The sequence below is a fragment of the Hydra vulgaris genome, chromosome 09 (assembly GCF_038396675.1).
Source record: "Hydra vulgaris chromosome 09, alternate assembly HydraT2T_AEP".
Taxonomy (NCBI): Eukaryota; Metazoa; Cnidaria; class Hydrozoa; order Anthoathecata; family Hydridae; genus Hydra; species Hydra vulgaris.
In genome coordinates, this window is record NC_088928.1 from 2,005,001 (window position 1) to 2,025,000 (window position 20,000).

At 26.1% G+C, this 20,000-nt stretch overlaps 1 protein-coding gene across 9 annotated transcripts in view; it reads left to right on the forward strand.

The window, feature by feature from the left end:
* LOC136084479 (uncharacterized) overlaps positions 1–20,000 on the forward strand; it is a 26,703-nt gene that overhangs the window by 2,120 nt on the left and 4,583 nt on the right. Inside the window, exons 2-16 of one of the 9 annotated variants that reach the window (XM_065804473.1) lie at positions 2,051–2,155; positions 2,341–2,384; positions 3,119–3,366; positions 3,446–3,615; positions 4,152–4,417; positions 4,652–4,839; positions 5,182–5,440; positions 5,541–5,722; positions 7,624–7,676; positions 8,195–8,323; positions 8,738–8,843; positions 9,202–9,303; positions 18,002–18,212; positions 18,525–18,593; positions 18,755–18,863. In XM_065804473.1, the coding sequence (XP_065660545.1) occupies positions 4,385–4,417; positions 4,652–4,839; positions 5,182–5,440; positions 5,541–5,722; positions 7,624–7,636 (675 nt within the window). In that variant the 5' untranslated portion in view covers positions 2,051–2,155; positions 2,341–2,384; positions 3,119–3,366; positions 3,446–3,615; positions 4,152–4,384 and the 3' untranslated portion in view covers positions 7,637–7,676; positions 8,195–8,323; positions 8,738–8,843; ... (2 more) ...; positions 18,525–18,593; positions 18,755–18,863. Of the gene's footprint in view, positions 1–2,050; positions 2,156–2,340; positions 2,385–3,118; positions 3,367–3,445; positions 3,616–4,151; positions 4,418–4,651; positions 4,840–5,181; positions 5,441–5,540; positions 5,723–7,623; positions 7,677–8,194; positions 8,324–8,737; positions 8,844–9,201; positions 9,304–18,001; positions 18,864–20,000 lie in introns of all 9 variants that reach the window. The other 8 variants (XM_065804475.1, XM_065804476.1, XM_065804472.1 and 5 more) reach the window with 8 other exon arrangements.

Genomic DNA, 20,000 nt, shown 5'->3' on the forward strand with positions numbered 1-20,000 from the left:
TAAGGCAAAATATATAGATTTTAATGGATTTTTGTCAACAAGATGTCTAAGTTTAGAAAGAAATTCTTTCTAAATGCAATGCAATTCTTAGAATTGCATTGCATCTATTTAGATTATTGTTTAATTAATATGATCATTCCACGTTAAATTTTCATTAAACTTTATTCCAAGATAGTTAGCAAATTTTAGGGGATAAGTTTTTTCCCATTTAATTTTATTTTAAATTGGTGATGAGGTTTTTTTAACCTTGGTTTGAAAATAATCAACTAAGTTTTACTTGTATTTAAAGAAGTTTTGTTAGCATTTAACCAGTTGCAGAATTTTTTTAGACAAGAGTTGACATATTTATTATTTTATTGATTGATTCATTAAGATCATCAGCAAAGTGTTGTATCATCAGCAAAGTGTTGTATCATCAGCAAAGTGTTGTATTATCAGCAAAATGTTGTATCACCAGCAAAGCGTTGTATCATCAGCAAAGCGTTGTATCGTCAGCAAGGTGTTGTATCATCAGCAAAGTGTTGGACTCTACAAAATTTTATGGCTTTGGATAAATCATTTATATTGATTAAAAACAATAATGGACCCAGCACAGATCCTTGATGCTTACCAACAGTGACATCACAAATATTAGAGTTCCGTCATTTGACAGACACAAGCTGTTTTCTATTTGTAAGGAAAGATTTGAACCAGGAATTTGAAACTCTTTTTATGCCATAGTAAGCTAGTTTTTTAAACAGAATTTTAATATCCACAATATCAAAGGGTTTCGAAGGTCTATAAAGATACCACTGCCAAACAATCCTTTATCTAGAGCACTTCTAATATTTTCAGTCAGACTTAATAGGGCAAATGGTGTAGAATAGTTTCTTCTGAAACCAAATTGTAAATCACACAGAGTTGTTAAGGAAACAGTAAACTTTTAACATAACCAATAACATAAACCATTCTAAAAACATGTCTTTTGAAATTTCAAATAAGATATGATTTTTTTTTTTATATGATATGATTTTTAATTTGATATGAGGTATTTGAAATGTTATCTTTTTTGAAATGAAACTTTAGGTTGTGCTAGTATACAGTTAAATGTTTTCTCTATTTTGGTTGTTTAAATACTCGTGATAACACAATGATGAATTTATGATGTAAATTTAAAAGTTCCTTTATTTGTGTCATCACAAGCTAGTGCTTCTATATGGATCTTGTATATGCATTGTACTTCTAATGCTTCTATGGAATGTAAAAGTTAATGATTTTATTGATTTAGGACAGATGCATGCATTGTTTATAAACATCAACATGTTGACTGTGAAAAAACAAAGTATTCTAATCATAGCCAGTTGGCAGAAAAATTTAATCAAAGTTTTAAATTATATCTTTTTATTCATCACACCTAATGAAACTACAGTAGACTTCCATTTATTGGAATGGTCACTTATTGAAGTTCCCGGTTATTTGAAACAGTTTTCATTTTCGAACTTTTTTTAATAGACTCATGCACTTATTTGAAGTTTGGGTTATACAAAGTAAATTCTTATTCCCTGTGGAGGTGAATAACCGTGAATGAATATATGAATATATGAATGAATATGAATAACCGTGAGTTTTCTGTAATTATTTTCGTTACTGGTATATGCAATTAACATATTATCTATTAGTGAGATATTATTTTATATCAGGTATATCCCCCTACTATAATAATTGCAATATATATATATATATATATATTGCATATCCAAGGAAGTTGTTTTATGCAGGCACTTACATTTTAAAATTGTAATACTGTAGCAGTAGGCCAACACTTTCCGAAAGTAATTTAACAAGAGCAATTTATGGCTCTTGAAAAAATAAAAGTTTAGATATGTTCTTGATTTTTTTAAATAGTGGGTTATCAACATCACCAAGAACATATATATTGTTATATCTGATTAATAAAATAATAAAATTTTACATTTTTTTAGATTTATATTAGGTGATCATTAACTAAGATCATTTAAATTTATTTGATTTATAATATAATTAGAATATGCTTTTTCGTTGCTTTTCTTAGGTTTCCCCTAATAGTCAGCTCCCATTAGAAATTCAGTATCAGTCATTAAACTGGGAGTGTAAACATTCTGGAGCAATTAAATCTTGAGGAAAAGGAAAGCGTCAGGTAGTTGTAATAACAAAACAATGTTTATAGTTAATATATTTTTATATTTAGTTATTTCACAATGTTATATAACCTAGCCTATTTGTGTATGAATCCTATCTACCATTGATTTATTTAGTTTTTATTTAATCCAAACTTTATCTGTAAGCTTTAATGTCGTTTTTTTTGTGTTACTTTTTTTTTAGACTCATAATTTTGCTAATGGATGTTCTGTGCAAATAACCATTGTGTAAGAATTTTGATTTATAAATGTTATTATTGAATTTCATGTTAGAATACTTACTAACTACATGAGTCATTTATGGGAATAAATAAACACCATAGGTCATTTAGAATAAAAAAACACCATGCGTCATTTAGAATAAATAAACACTATATGTTATTTAAAATAAATAAACACCATAAGTCATTTAGAATGATTAAACACCCAGTCTTCTTCGTTTGGCGAGCGCTTTTGCGCTCTTGCAGTTTTGCATTTGCCCACACGTCTGCCAAAACTTTGGTCAGTGCTTTTTCTAGAGCTCGCCAATAATTTTCAAGCGTGTTTATAAGTTGCAACAAATGTTTTTTTTTTCATTAAAAGGTTTTTCTATATTAAGAAGTACAAAAAACAGATATTTTTTAAATCACGCACGCCAGACAAATAGTGACTTTCCGGCCAGCGCTTTTTGGTGCGCTGTTTTTGTTATTTTTTATTTATTTTATGCTATATTTTATTATAAACCATAAATTATATCCAAAGACATTGTTGACTGAGCAAAGGTAGAGTGCAATATATATATTACTCCTGCTCTGTAACATTTAAAACCGTCTAAACTACACAAGTGTAGGGCCATAACTGTTACAATTTAAAACAAAAAGAAAACCAACACTTTGCTTATAAAAAGTACTTTTTGAAAAAAACTTTGTAACAAAAAGTTTCATTTTATGTTTTCATGAATCAGTTTATTTATATAATTACAGATTCAGTCATGTCATGGGTAACTTTGTTGTATCAACATGACAACTAAACCACAATCATGATGTTTCTCCAGAATTGATTAGATTATATCCAGAACATCGTCGCCCTTTGGGGAAGCTGGCTGAAGATGTTGATAACATGTTACCCATAAATGGAAATCCTAGTCTTGTTTCACAAGTATTACACAAGGAAGGTTTAGCTGTGCGTGTTAAAGATATGCACAATCGAAAGCAAGTCCTTGTAAAATCAGGTTAATAAATGAAGTTTAATGCTTACATGTTACTATTTTATTTGTAATGCATTCTATTTAGTATTTTTTGTATTATTAGATTCAACTTTGACTGCAAGACTACGCTCTACACTTGCATTACCAAATGTTCATTTCCGCCTTTTAGAATCAGAAGATCATCAATTTCAAGGTTTGTTTTTTCAAACAAATATGCAAAGAAAATTGTTCTACAAATATGGAGAAATGATTCAGATGGATGCCACTTATAAGGTTCAAAAATATTAATTTAAATATCTCTGTATAATACACTGTATTTTACTTCTTATGGCATGTAACTTAATATGTTAAAATTTAAAAAACAGGATTGATATGTTTGAAATAATCTTGGTTTAAACCAAATTATAAATAAATTAACAAAATGATTTGTTGAAAAAAAATGATTTTTTGAAAAAAAAAGATTTTTTATAATCACAAACAAATCAAACAGATTTAAAGATTTAATAATAGTAATTGTATAAATTTTCCAAATTTTATAAAAATTTAAAAAAATGAACTAAAAAAATCTCACTCTCTAAGCCTTATTAATGCCTTCCAAAAGTCCTTAATAAGCAAGACATTTTGAATAGAGACAAGTTCAGCGTTGAATTCAAATGAAGGTTGTGTGGAGATGCACTGCTGATTGAGAGATTGACAATTTTGCTCTCAGTATAATGTAGTTGTGTTTTACATATCTAATTCCTTACCATAATGCCAGGGATTGTAGTTATGTTAGATTGTGTTTATAAATGTTGAATAAATATGTTTAGACAAATAATTATCGTTACCCTCTGTTCACTTTGTTGGTGGAAGATTGTGATGGCGTTGAACAGCCAATTGCATTTGCCATAATGACAAGTGAAGACCAAATCCACATTGAACAGTTTCTGGAATATTTTGCGGAATGCAATGATTTATCAAATACACAATGTGTTGTTGTAGACAAAGATTTAGCAGAAATTATTGCCATTAGTAAATGTTGGAATAACGTTAAAATTCTGATATGTTATTTCCATGTCCTACGTGCAATAGACAGGTATTTAAATCTATTACGCCTAGATCAGACACATAATGAGTTTTGTTGTCTTGTAAGTCTTTATAATTTTGCTTCAAAATGAATAATAAGAGTTTAAAGTTTTTTTATTGATTTTTATAAAAATTTTCAAGATTTTTTGTTGATGAATTAGCATTTCAATGATTGATCTGATAACTGATTTTAATAAATATTATTGTTTGTATATTGATTTTTTCTATCATTTACCTTTTTTAGTATACACAAAAGATGCTAAACGCCAATACTGAATTGGAGTTTAATTCAGCTATTGAAAATTTAAAAGATATACCATGTTTTTACCAATATATTGTGGAAAATTGGATACCATATAAAGATTCTATATCAGCTTTTGGTCGCAAAAATGTACGTCACCTTAGCAATCGTACAAATAATCGAATAAAGAGGTTTAGTTTTTTAAAAACTTGTGTTTTCTAGAATTGATTTTTGTTTCTTTCTTGTGTGCAAAAGTTTATTATACTTGTCTATATACTTAAAATAACGTTTGTTATACTGTGTTAATATACTAGTTTCGTCAAGTTGTATGCTGCTACTGGTAACTTGTTATCCAGTACAACTTAATTTAGAAGGGGCGTTTCATAGTAAAAAATTGCTTTAACTCTTCCATAATGGTATTTAAATGGCATTTTGGAGAACCATCTAAACCACACTAGTGTGGAAACACGGTTCTAAAACTTTTTTTTTGAAAAAGGTAATCATAGCAATACATATTGTTGACATTATTTTAGCTTCCATGGTACTCTAAAGAAATTATTTTCTTCTTCAAAAATTGATATGGATGTATTAGTGAACAATTTACTGGGTATGTCATCTCTCCGATCTATGGAATCTGCTCATCGGGATTTTGAAAATACATTAAAAAATGTTACACTCAACAAATCTTCTCCTTTATTAGAAAAGTATTTTCAGATATGTACTCGTTATTCTTCTAATTTATTACAGAATGAGGTAGAGATGGCTTGTTGTAATGGGTATACTGTTAGCGAAGTAATTAAATTGTCATTTATTGATATAAGTAATGCTTGTATTATAATAATCTCTCCTATAGCTTGTTTTTTATTTAATTACATTTCTTTTAATACACTAGAATCATAGTACATCAGGGTTTGTGGTAACCAGCCCTTCTATGCATAATGCATATTATATAGATCTTGATTTTTATTGTTCATGCAATTTTCAAAAAGAAATGGGGCTACCTTGTCGTCATTTGTTTGTGGTATGGATTGCTTGTGAAATAGACTTATTCAGACCAGAAACAATTGCTTCCAGGTAGGTTTTGTTGTTTTTTGGCCATCTTGGTAACTTTAATTTGTGTTTATATTATCATTTTAAATATTACATTTAATATTATCAACAATGGTTAAGTATTAATAATGCAAGTGGCTCTTGTCTAATAATACTCCAAACTTGGCCGATGTTTCACAAAGCACTACCATCTCTATTCCGCATGTTACTCCAAATTTGTCACGTTCCTCAAGGTTCAATTCTATAATGTTGTTAATGAAAGAAATTGCATCTTACGTAGCTGATCAGACGCAGAAAACATTTCCATTATAGTACGAAAGTATTGAGCGTCTGCAGAAATTTATATTTAATAATACTCCAGAAGAAGCTTTTAAAACTTTAAAGAACATTGAGTCAACTCATTTTAAAATAAACAACAATGCAGTTGTTTCAGGTTCCTCAAAATATGTTGATGTCTTAGATAAACAACTAATTGTTAATTGCAGTTTTGACACTGCCATTGTTGCATCAACTGATGTTGCATCAACTGATTTTGCAATAACTGATGTTACAATAACTGATGTTGCATCAACTGTTAAAACAACTGAGGCTTCAACAAATGGTGTTGCATTAACTCAATCTAATGAGCGGTGTCCATTTCCAAAACCTTTTACTGAAGAATTATTTTTTGGCACAATACCATAAGATCGTGGCAGACCAGCTGCAACCAGACAGCGTGCATTCAAAGTATTTGGTACTAAAACAAGTAAGCCTTCATCCTTATTGCCTAAGACCTCAGAATCTCTGCAAAATATTACAATGGAAAGTAGTGTAATCCAAGTTCAACAAAATGACAGTTGCAAGGAATGTGGTTTTGATGATCTTCCCAAAAAAAGAACTAAAACAATTCCTTAGATTCAATGCGATTATTGTAATAGTTGGTATCATTCTTCCTGCTCTGGTCTGAAAAAGAAACTAAAGTCAAGTGAACAGTTTAGGTGCAAACAATGTGCTTAGTACATTGAATTCTTTTCAGTATATTTTTTTTACATAAACTAAAATGAGATGTGAAAAAATGAGATTTTGTGTTTATATAATTATATATTATAATTTATATTTATATACTTAGCATACATCTATAGAGAGAGAATTATTTATATATATTTATATACTATTTGTAAAATATTCTATAGAAAGTATAGCATTAATATAAGTATATTTGTTTAGTTAGTATTTAGTAAAATACTAACTTTTTTCCATTGTTTTTACATTCCAGTGATATATCAATATATATCAATGGAATAAGGGCCCTGCAAATTGAATTTGCTTCCAGGGAAGTTATTTACCCAAAAGGTAATTTAGAAGTTATATTGAGTATGTCAGCTAACTTAGATCCTACAGCTTATTCACTTTTTTTTTCCAAGAAATGGCATAATTGGTTCGCAACCCTGAACATGCAACATTGGTTAGAAATCATGGCAAGAAACTATTTCAGCGATATGCTGCTGATGCATATGTTAAAATTGAAGAGTAGTGTCTTTCATAGAAATAACCAAAGCAAACTGAGAAGCATGCAATATGATGCCTTACATGAAGATGTAAGCAACCTTGGTAACAATCATAATGTTAAACCAAGGTGTGTTATAGTTTTCTATTCACTTAGGAAGTCTTAAAAAAAACTATGAAAGTACTATGGTTATAATTAAAAAGTTAAAGTAATAAAAAAGATCTGGTAAACCAAATCTTTTTATTACTTTTTATCTGCAACCCAATATAGTGGTATGTTTTTAAAAAAATACACAAATTTAGTTTCAAATGTTGTTAATTAATACTTTATGACAAGTATGTTTTCATGTGTAATAAAGTAAATGTTAATAGTTAATAAAATATATGTTCAAAGTTTATATGTTTATATTCGGTATTTTTTTATTTTTATGTTTTAAAAGCGGTGTTACTTAGCAGTGTGTGAAGATTGTTATCCCAATGGTCACAGTGCCAGGTGGTCTTAATTTCTGTTAATTATTTTTTACTTAAGACACTTTAGAACTAAGACCAAATATAAATCTTATTATAATCATTATCAAAATATAAATACTAGAATTTGTTAAGCTACATATCTTTTTTTCTTCTTCTTTTTTTTCTTTCAAGGTTACCAATTATAATTTTTTGGACCCATCAGATAAGTGCTAATATTTATAATTGAATTGAAATTCAACCTTATGTATATCTACTTTTTATTATACTCAACTTTTTGTTTCTCATTACTTTCAGATATTCTTCGATATCGCAACTGATAAGTTTATTATTATAATAACTTAGTTTTTATGACTGTAATTAATTAGATTACTATCAGATTTGTTGTATATATTTTAGTTCTAATATTAGTCACCGCATTTTTTTACGAATCAAATTTTATTAAACTTTCATATAACTGATTATAATTATTCTAAAATTAAATTATTATTATTTTTTTTTTGTTGATGTTCAAACATAATTGTTTTTTTTGTTTTTTTTTAGTTGCCATTGCTTTATTAGTTTGCTTACTGTTGAAACATGGTTTTAATTTAGTAAATTTATATTATATGAAATTTGCTGTGTTAATCATTATTCACAGTTACGAAAAAATCAAGATTCTAAACTATTGAGGTAACATTAAAAGTCTTTTTTTAATGGTTAATTGTGCTATAGCTATTTTGTGCTAATATATTATTTTGCCATTGTCATTAAAAACAACCTAAGTTATGAATATAATAATTTGTTGTAACTTTTTTTTAACACAGTGGCTTTGAAACACAGTCGGTCTCCTCTCAGTTTAACGAAAGTTTATTAATAAAGGAGAGTATTATTGGAACACTCTATTATTACTAAGCTCTTATGTAGTTTTTGGTACCATAATTATGACCATGTTTAAGAAATGTTTTACGAGTCACTAATTCATGAACACAATAATATGTTAAATAATGCTCCCCTTTATTAATAAGCTTACTTATTCTAAAATACAATAATAAATATGTAAAATAATGCTTTTGTAGTTCAAAATGATCTTTTTTATTTATTTAGGTATAGTAAGTTGTACTTGGCTTTCCTTCTCTGGTGCATGCTGTTATTAAAAAGAACATAATATCTTAGGTTACATGGTCTTTACTTAATGCCAAGATTAATAAAAGTGAGTTAAACCAAAAAGATTATATTAAATAGATAAGGCTGCCATTGTCCCGATTTTTACGGAGGAGAGCACAACGTTAAACTAATTAAAACTTTCATAGCGTTCTTCAGCGGAAAAACCGGGATAATGGCAGCCCTATATATAGATAAATTTGTATTTTATATTTTTCATATAATATATCAAGTTAAATTGTTATTTAATTATTACAAGCTCGTATTACGGGTTGCTTACTGCTAGTATAACATAAATAATTTTAAAATAAAGAAAGCGATTAGATGTAAAAATATAAAATCTTAAGTACCTAAGATAATGTTATGTTTTTAAGTTATTAATATACTTCTAAAAATTATTATTTTAGCTTCGAGATAATGCTGAGTCACTTTTATTTATTGTATTTTTTACTTAACTGCGCATGGTAGTAAGATCTTATTCCGGCCATGTAATTCATACACCCAGAAATGTAAGATATTTATGTTAAATGGTTTACATCATTTAATACAAATTGACTTAAAATATTTTATGCTTTACAATATTTGAATTGTGGCTTTTAAATTGACTTAAGAATTAACCTTGTAATCAAAGTTTAAATTTATAATATGAATAATTCTTTCCATTTTGCAATATTCCAGAATCTATAAATGATAACTTCACGGTTGAAATTTGGTCAAAGTTCCTGAACTTTTGTCAAATTCGTTTACCTTCTTTCATCTTTGTCTGTGCAGTTTTTACTTATAAGAAATAAAATTATGCCCTCAATGCTGAAAGTATTAATTTTCTAACAGTTTATGATTGTCGCATAGGCCTATTTGTTAACACTTTTTTTTTCAAACAAAATTGTAAAAATGGCGCTGGAACTTTGTCACTTAACCCTATATTGAAATCTATTAGACATATTAAAAGACTCTTAGTCGTAAAAATAGTTAGAAAAAATATTGGTTGCTACGCAACTACTAATAGTCCTTTTTCGTTGGTTAATCAAAATCAATTTACTCGGACTCAGCGCGTTTGCTAAATAAGCTCCTCATTTAGTATTAAAATATGCAATAACATATTAACAATACTTTTGCCTATAGGGAGCGACCAAATTTGCTAGTTCGATATTAGGCATTATAATATGAAAGAGCTTATTGTCTTCCTACTCACCAAAAATAAGAACCAGAAGAGTTTTTCTTACTTAACTGGCGTTGAATAAAAAAAAATTTAAAGTCAAGTCAGTTTTTTCGGGCAACGCACGTTTAGTAATTATGTTAGGTAAGTATTCAAAGTACTTATTTAGGGAAAGTAGATCAAGGAGCAATTGTATAAGCTATCAAGGAGCAATTTTTCCATCAATCAAGGATATTAATGTTTAAATTGCAAAAATTAAACATGTTGACCCAAGTCAGTTTAAAATATTATTTTCATTTTACGATTTCATTTAACAAAGAACTTTTTCCACCTTATGTTTAAAAATTCAAAAAAAAATTATAAAAAGCTTAAAATGTGCCATTTTTTGTATTTTGATCATTTTTATACTTAGATTTTATTGACACTCATCGATGTTTTAAGATTAGTGAAACCGTATTGCGAGCAAGATAAATAATTCTGTGGCGGTATTTACCGCCACTTAAGTAAAATATCCGCTATTTGTCTTGGTTTGCTTTGATTTGCATTTTACCGCCACTTTAGCATATTTTAAGGCTTAGTACGGCGGTATTTACCGCCACTTTAGCAAAATGTTAACTTTAGGTGGCGTATTTTGCGTCATGATTTTTACCGCCACTCTAGCAAATTTTAAAGTTTAGCAACGTGCATATATATATATATACATATATTTAAAAATTTGGGTACTTAAACTTCAAATTGAATCTTAAATATATTCACCTATATATTTGTGAATGAAATCACAAATTTTAAAAAAATTAGTTTTTTTTTTTTTTAACTATTTATTATAATTAATAAAATACCTAGTAATATTTTTCATATTTTTTCTAGTATTGCGCAAAATTTGATCAAAATGAGGGAGCTGTTAATTTTATATGGTCATAATTTTCGAATACTAAGATATAATTAGATTTTTTTTATTTTTTTATTTTTGTTCTTTTTATTACATTATAAATAAGCATTTCGTTACAATATTTAAAATACAAATATATAATAATAAAAACATATATATATATATATATATATATATATATATATATATATATATATATATATATATATATATATATATATATATATATATATATAATAATCGTTATTAAATAATAAAAGAACGCGGGAACTCGTAGAAGACCATACGGTCTTGTCGTCGAGTACCGCTAAGAAATGATCGTGTTAAAATTTATAAAATATTTACAAGATAAGAAATAAGTTAACAAAGTAAGAAACCTAAAATATTCCGTTACAAATACAAGATACATTATTATATATTACAATTGTTAATGATGCATATATAATTTTTATAAATCAATAGTTAAATAGGGGGTAAAAAGGAAGATCACTAAAAAAATAAAAAATAAATATCAAAAGTATATTGTTACATCTTCAATTGTAAAAATGAGTTCGTTAAGCTTTCGTTTAAAAGAAAAGTAGTTACTTTGATGAATAAAATCCTTAGTAAAATTTTTTAAAACTATTTTATTCCATAAGAATGGTCCGCGATAATCAATACAAAATTTAAAAAGATTTGTTTGAAAAATGGGCTGCTTTATAAAATTATCATTCCGCAAAATGTATTTATTTTTATCTTTCGATGAATACAAATTATGGAAAGAAATAGGGGATGAATTGGTTTTACATTTAAACATAAAACAAAGAATATTAAAAATGTTAAGCTCATATATATTAAAAACTTTCATTTCAAATAATAGAGGCTTGGCATGAGTATAACGGTCTTTAAAATATATGAGAGGTGCTACATGCTTCTGCTGACAATAAAGAGGTTTAAGTTTAATTTTCTTTGCACTACCCCAAGCAATGTTTGCATAGTTTATGTGACAATGAATAAATGAGTGATATAATTGTACTAAAGTACGTTTATTTAAAACATTTCTTGCTTTGTACAATATTCCTATACTTTTTGAAATTTTACTTGATAAGTTTTTAATGTGACTTTTCCATGTAAGATTTTCATCTATACAGACACCTAGAAAGTTGGTTACTGTTACTTGTTTAATTTGTATATTGTCAATAACAAGATGAGGCATGTTAATTGGCAGTTTATGTTTTTTGATAAGAGGATGGAAAAGAACCCATTTAGTTTTACCAATGTTAAGAGATAATTTGTTAGTCTTAAACCAGTCAGATATTTTGATTAACTCGATGTTCAAGCAACTAAATAAAGTAGGAATGCTTTTGTGTGACATAAATAAATTGGTGTCATCAGCAAACATAATTGTTATTAAATCGGAGGCCTTGTATAAATCATTAATATAAATAAGGAAAAGAAGAGGTCCTAATATGGATCCTTGAGGAACTCCACATGTAATATTTAACAAATTTGATGATAATGTTTCATCGGCGTAAACAAATTGTTTGCGATTAGTTAAATAACTTTTTAACAATTTTAAAACATTGCCTGTTATACCACAACATTTTAATTTTTTAGCAAGAATTTTATGATTAATGGTATCAAACGCTTTCGCTAAATCAATAAATACTCCCAATGTGAATTTAGAATTATTAAATGAGTCTGATATACTTCTTGTAAGCTGAATAATTGCATGCTCTGTTGAATTATTTTTTTTAAATACATATTGCATGTTATATAACAATTTGTTTGATAAAAGGTGATTGCATATTCTGTTGTACAAAATTCTTTCTAAAATTTTAGAAAAAACAGAGAGGATAGAAATTGGACGATAGTGTTTAACATTAGTTTTTTCTCCTTCTTTAAATATAGGAATAATTTTTGCTATTTTTAAATCATCAGGAAAAACTCCCTGATTAATAGAGCATTTAAAAATTTGGAAAAGTATGTCTTTTAAAACGTCAAAACAGTTTATAATAACGTTCCCATTGATATCATCTGGACCAACTGCTTTATTTGACTTTAACAATTTATAAGCACTTTCAAACTCTTCAAAAGACAAATCAAAAAAATTTAGATACGAGTTAAGAGGGTCATATGTTGCCTTAAATGATTTTTTAGGGTTTGGAATTATTTCGGCTAGGTTTTGTCCTACAGATACAAAATATTTATTAAATTCGGAAGCAATTGTTTTTTGATCAAGAATAAAATTATCATCTACTTTAATAACTGAGGGCAAAGATTGCGATGTTTTTTAGTGTTACCCGTAATTTCGTTTAATAGTTGCCAAGTGCGTTTAGAGTTTAACTTGTATTTTTCAAGTAAATTAGTGTAATATATTAATTTTGAATTTTTCCTTTGGCGTTCAAATAGTCTTACGTAATTTTTATAATTGGTCTTACTCTCAGTTGTTTTCAATTTTAAATATTTAATATAAAGTTTTTGTTTAATTTTAGATGATTTTAGAATACCTTTAGTAATCCATGGCGATTTAATTTTTTTATGTTTGTAATTTATTTCTACTTTGGGAAAATTGATGTCATAAATTTCATAAAAAATTTTAAAAAAAGATTTGTATATTAAATTAATGTCTTCAGAAAAGTTAATAATGTCCCAATTAACTAAAGAAAGTTGATATTTAAAAGATTCTAGGTTTTTATTATGAAAAAGTCGTTTTTTAAATGATTTTTTTTCATTACATAAAATTTTCGCATAAATATCTATTGAGAAGAAAATAGGGAAATGATCAGATATGTCACTTTTAATAATGCCTTTTTTAAGCGAATTATTAAAAATATCATTGGTTATAATGTTATCAATTAAGGAAGTTGTTGTTTGAGTAATTCTTGTTGGTTTGTTTATTAGAGGAACTGCTCCATTTTCAAATAGGCCATTATAAAACCCATTAATGTCTTTTTTGACGTGATACTCAAAGCAATTTAAATTCAGATCACCTAATATGTAAAGTAATTTCTTTTCGTGGTTGATTTTATTTACAATATCGTCATGTAAAAATGAACTAAATGTATTAATTTCGCCAGTAGGTGGGCGATAACAACAGCTAATTACAATATTTTTAGTTTTATTACTTAATATTTCAATCGTTAAAACCTCTATATTGACGTCAGAAATACTCATGTCATGCCTAACAAAATACCGTAGGTTTTCTTTTACATAAATAATTAAACCACCGCCGCGTTTGTTTGTTTTCCGCCCTAATGAAATTAAATTATAGCCCGGTATTTTAAAATTATTATCTAAATTTGAGTCAGCAGAACTACACCAGGTTTCAGTTAGGCAAATTACACTAAAAATAGTTAGATTTTCCTCAAAACTGTTGCAAAGATTTTCAAATTTTTTTTTTAAACTTCTTATATTTATATGAATTGCATTAAATTTATCACGCTCAAGAAATTCTTTTATTTCAAAAGTATAAAAATAGCTGCAGTTGCTTTGTAAAGCATCTGTTTCACTAAAATAACTTTGATCCGGATCGGACTCTTTGTTAAGTATAAAATCATTAAATTTAAAAATGTCAAAATTTTTAGAGCGACTATAGATTTTTAGAAATTTTTAGATGAAATTGAATAACTGTACATAAAGTTTAAAAAAAAAAATTAGTATAAGAGAGTAAGACTAATTATTTTAATAAATCATTGGTATCATGTTTGGGCAGAGACAGAGAGCTTGTAGGGGTATTTTTGTTCATAATTTATGAACTTTTTTGCAAAATATTTAGATTTGACCTAAGAATGAACATACTTAATTTTCTTTTAAAAAAGCCTTTTTTAAATTTTTTTTGAATGTTTAATAAAAATCTTTTGTAAGCAAACATGCTGGGTTTGTTACGTAGCAAGTGACCGGGGTTGATATTTGACCGGGGACAGATTTTATAAAATATAGCTGGGGCCGGGTTTGTGACCGGGGCTACATAAACATTTATACATCCTAAAGTATTTTATATTATCCTAAATTTTGTATATATATGCATATATAAACATCATTACGATCAACACGATCATCATAGTCATCATTACCATGATGATGATCATCATCATGATTATCATCATCATCATAATTATCATTATCAGGCTTTAGCCTTCCGCTTTTATGCTGTTTCTTTTATACAAACAATCTACATTATTTTTTTTTTAACTAAAGCTCATTCATACAGTATATGAGACACTTTCTTCAAGTTTTCTTACTTTTACCACTACTATTTTCTACTAAAGCTACTACCTAAATCACTTTAATCTTCACTAACAAACGTTGCTTGAACAACATTTTTTCTAATCTGTCTAAGATTATGCCTCCCTTACTTGTCTTGCTAGAGTCACACCATACATCCATTTGATCATCTTTTCTTACAGAAAAAACTACACCATATAAATACCAAAGTCTATATAACAATAAAAGAATATTGTATGTAGCATCTAAATAAATAGCAAACATGAATATATCCATAATATGTATGCATAAAGCGCATCTTTGAAGCATTTAATTCTTCTGGTTTAAATGTTTGGAAGCTTTTGTTCCTACTCTTCAATTTTAATTCAAGCGTCATTCTGCTCCACAATTTTCACCATCTTGAGTAGTTGCTTTATTAAAAATTAATCAATTTTTTCATCTTTTTTTTTTACAAGAACATCTCTCTTAAAAACAAATGTCCTTTTATTTTTGCATTATTATGCAGACTAAAATAGTCCTGTCTGATGTTAAACTCTGTTAATCTCAGTTTACTAAATCTTGTGTCTTATCTCAGGTGTTAGATTCTAGAGACTTTTGGTTAGTCTTCATCAGTGTCATTAACTAAAGTAAGTCTAATATTTAATCTCTAACCAATGGGTCTAATCTTTTTACTTCCCCCCGAGAATAAAGCAGAACTATTTGCAAAGAAATCTTACTCTATTTTGAATCTTGAATATAATGGTCATTCCCAGCAAACATGTCAGCGTTGAATCAACGTTGAAAACCGGTCGCAGCGTAGAAAAAGCGTTACAGTCACAAAAACAACGCGCTTTCAACGTTGAATCAATGTTTGTTATTGTATACTAAATCGCGGTAAATTTAAACGTTGAATAAGCGTTGAAATTGTAACGTACTTTAGCTTCTCAAAAAAAGACGTTTATTCAACGTGGAATCACCTTACGCAAAAAGCCATTTTAAAGACGATTCAAAATCTATGCTTCATCAACGTTAAAAATAAACCGCTTTTTAAACGTCACATTTTCAACGTTGAATAAGCGTATAAATATCAACTTATATTATCTTCTCAAAAAACCGCGTTTATTCAACGTTGAATAAAAGTACGCAAATAATCACTGTAAAAACGTCGCAAAGTTGAAGGTTTATCAACGTTAGACATTAGCTGCTTTTTCAACGTATTTAAGCTATTTATGAAACAACGCTTATTCAACGTTACATATACCAACGTTGAAAATGTGGTAGTTAAAAAACGTTGAAAAAGTGTTATTTTGCCAACGTAAATTAAACGTTGTTTTGACAACGTTGAGGAAGTGACACATTGAAAATTATTGTCTCATTAACTAGCCATTACAAAAATAATTTGCCGTAAAGAAAAGGCAATGAAAACTTAATAGAATGCATGCAGATGGTATAAAAAAAATATTTTGATAAAGTTATGTTTTATAACTTCTTTTTATTGCGGCTAATTTAAAACCTTTAGATTTTGCATCAAATTGTATATAATATACATAAATCTCAGAGTATATTCGGTTTATTCAGGTTATTTTTGTTGATGATTTATTTATTTTAAAATGACCATTTTAATAAATTGCAAAGTTGTATTAAATATGTTATTTCTAAGTTAAAAATAGCACTTAATTTTAATAAGATTCAGATGTTTTAAGTAATATCAAAATTAATAAAACATAATAAGTCAGACTAAATTTAGTCTGTTCACAGACTAATTTTTTTATATATTTGAAAAACTTTAAACACCTTACCCTAATTATCAAGCAAATATTCAGTATAAAATCTTCGACCAATAATGAAAGTATGCATTATTAAGTTTTTTTTTTTATAAAAACACGTTTGGATAAGAAACTTTATTTCCATTTTTTTGAAAAACTTCTAATTTTAATAGGAAAAGTATCAAGTCCTAATTATAGAGTTGGTGTTGTATATTTAATTCTAACATTTATTCTTTATCATATATTTTTATTTATTTTAATAATATGTATTTATGCATATATATATATGGGTAAATTTATGAATATATATAAAAGAAATATATACATTTTATATATGTATATATAATGTTTATATTTCTAGTCCTAATTTTAGAGTTAGTGTTGTAAATATAATTCTAACATTTATTATTTATTACATACCTTTGATATGTATTTTTATTTATTTTAGTATTATGTATTAATGCATGTAATTATGAATATATATATATATAAATATATATATATATATATATATATATATATATATATATATATACATTTTATATATACATATATATATTATATATATATATATATATATATATATATATATATCAGAAATATATACATTTTATATATACACTATATATATATATATATATATATATATATATATATATATATATATATATATATACGTATATATATATATGTGTGTGTATATGTATATATATATATATATATATGTATATATAATATATACATATATATATATATATATATATATATATATATATATACATATAAACATATATATTTGTTTATAAATGTATATATATATATATATATATATATATATATATATATATATATTATATATATATATATATGTATATATACATATATATACATACATTATATATATATATGTATATATGTGTGTATGTGTGTATATGTGATATATAAATATATATATATATATATATATATATATATATATGTATATATACATATATACATATATATTTGTTTATAAATGTATATATATATATATATATATATATATATATTATATATATATATATATATATATATATATATATATATATATATATATATATATATTATATATATATATATAATATAAACATATATGTATATATATATATATATATATAGTTATATATATTTATATATAAATGTAAATAAAACAAATAATGCCTTTTTTTTAGATGATCTATTACAATGACTTCACAATCTTGGGCTAAAGTTGTTTATTTTAAAAACAGATTGAAGCAGAGGCAGTTGTTGTATGTTGTTGGGTAGAAGATGGTTGGTTATTTTTGTCAACTGGTGTTCATGCAATATAAGCTGCCTATAATAGTTTTCCAATTGATTATTCATGGAACAAGCTTAGAGTTAAAAGATTTAAAGTTACTGGAGGTCATTAAATTTTACAGTACTCATTGCTATTTTAATTGTTTTATATGAATAAAAAAATTGTTATAGTTTTATATTAATGGTGAAGTATTATATCAAATAAACTTCTATAATTAACGGTGAAGTACTATATCAATTAAACATCTAATAAGTCTTATTTTTATTTTGGGATAAGTAAAATTTTGAATCTGTTTATTGTATTATGATTGCCTAGATATATATCGTAATCTGTTTGCACTGGGTCTACATTTTAGTTTTTACATTTTTGTTTATATTTGTTTTACTAAATAATTACTTATAAGTATCTATTATTAGATACAGAAGTAGGCGAAGGATTTAATTTTACGACTACAGAGGACTCCAAAAAAGAATGAAAGTAATTATGTTAGTGAATGATTGTGTTTCTCTTTGCATTTAACTTTTTATATGGTGAAGAATAAATAAAACTTAATATTAACTATTAGTCATATCTGATTTTAATAATACTGTTTAAATTTTTTTGACATGTGATAATTTGATTTTGGGTGAAAGTTTATTTATTAAAGTTCTGGTGGATCAAAGATAGAGGAATGATATGGTTTTAACTGGTTTTCATCTTATGAGCAAAGTACAATATATGATTTAAATTGATGGTTTATAGTTACAACTATTCAAGTAAGTTTAATTTAGTTAATTTATGTATGGAATTGTGACTATTTTTAACTGTGAAATTTGACTTCCATAAAATGTATATGTCTATATTTATATATATATATATATATATATATATATATATATATGTATATACGTATATATATATATATATGTATATACGTATATATATATATGTATATACGTATATATATATATATATATATATATATATATATATATATATATATATATATATATATATATATATATATATATGTATACATAGATATATATATAAATATATAGATATATATATGTATATATATATATATATATATATATATATATATGTATATGTATATATATATATATATGTATATATATATATATATATATATATATATATATATATATATATATATATATATATATATATTTATACATGTATAGCATTAACATTTTTGATAAATTCAGAACTCTAACAATAAAAACAAAATTATTTACGTTGGAATCTACATAACTTCAAAAATTGTATGTTTTTTTAAAATTTGATTGTAATCAAGAAAAAAAATATTTATATTTTTTTTTAAGTCATTGTAAAAGTAACTCTATTAAATGAAATGAGCTATTTTAAAATTATTTTAGATTTCAAAATTGCCCATATATATTTTCAACAGGGTTAAGGTCTGGACTTTGTGGCGGCCATTTAAGGATGTTAGCTTTACTTTTTTTTGAGGAACTGTTGTGTCGCTTTGCATGTGTGTTTAGGGTCGTTGTCATGGTGAAAAAAAAATTTGCGATCAATTCTTAAACGGATTGACATAAATTTTTTGAAAGCCATTCAACATACAACTTCCTTGTCATTATACATTCAACATTCACCTGTCGTCCCACACTATTTGAATCAAAACATCCCCGAGCCATAGGCGAACCACCTCCATGCTAGACTGTTTTTTTAAGATTTCTATCTAAGAGTGCATCACAAAGTCTGCGCCAAACTCTTTGTTGTTTTTTAAGCCAAGTATTTGACATTTATTCTTATCAGTCCATAACACTAAGTTCCAAAATGCCTCGCGCTTGTTAATATGCAGTTTTGCAAATGCTAAAAGTTTTTCTTTGCTTATACGACTAATGAGGGGTTTACTTTTCTGGAGAAGG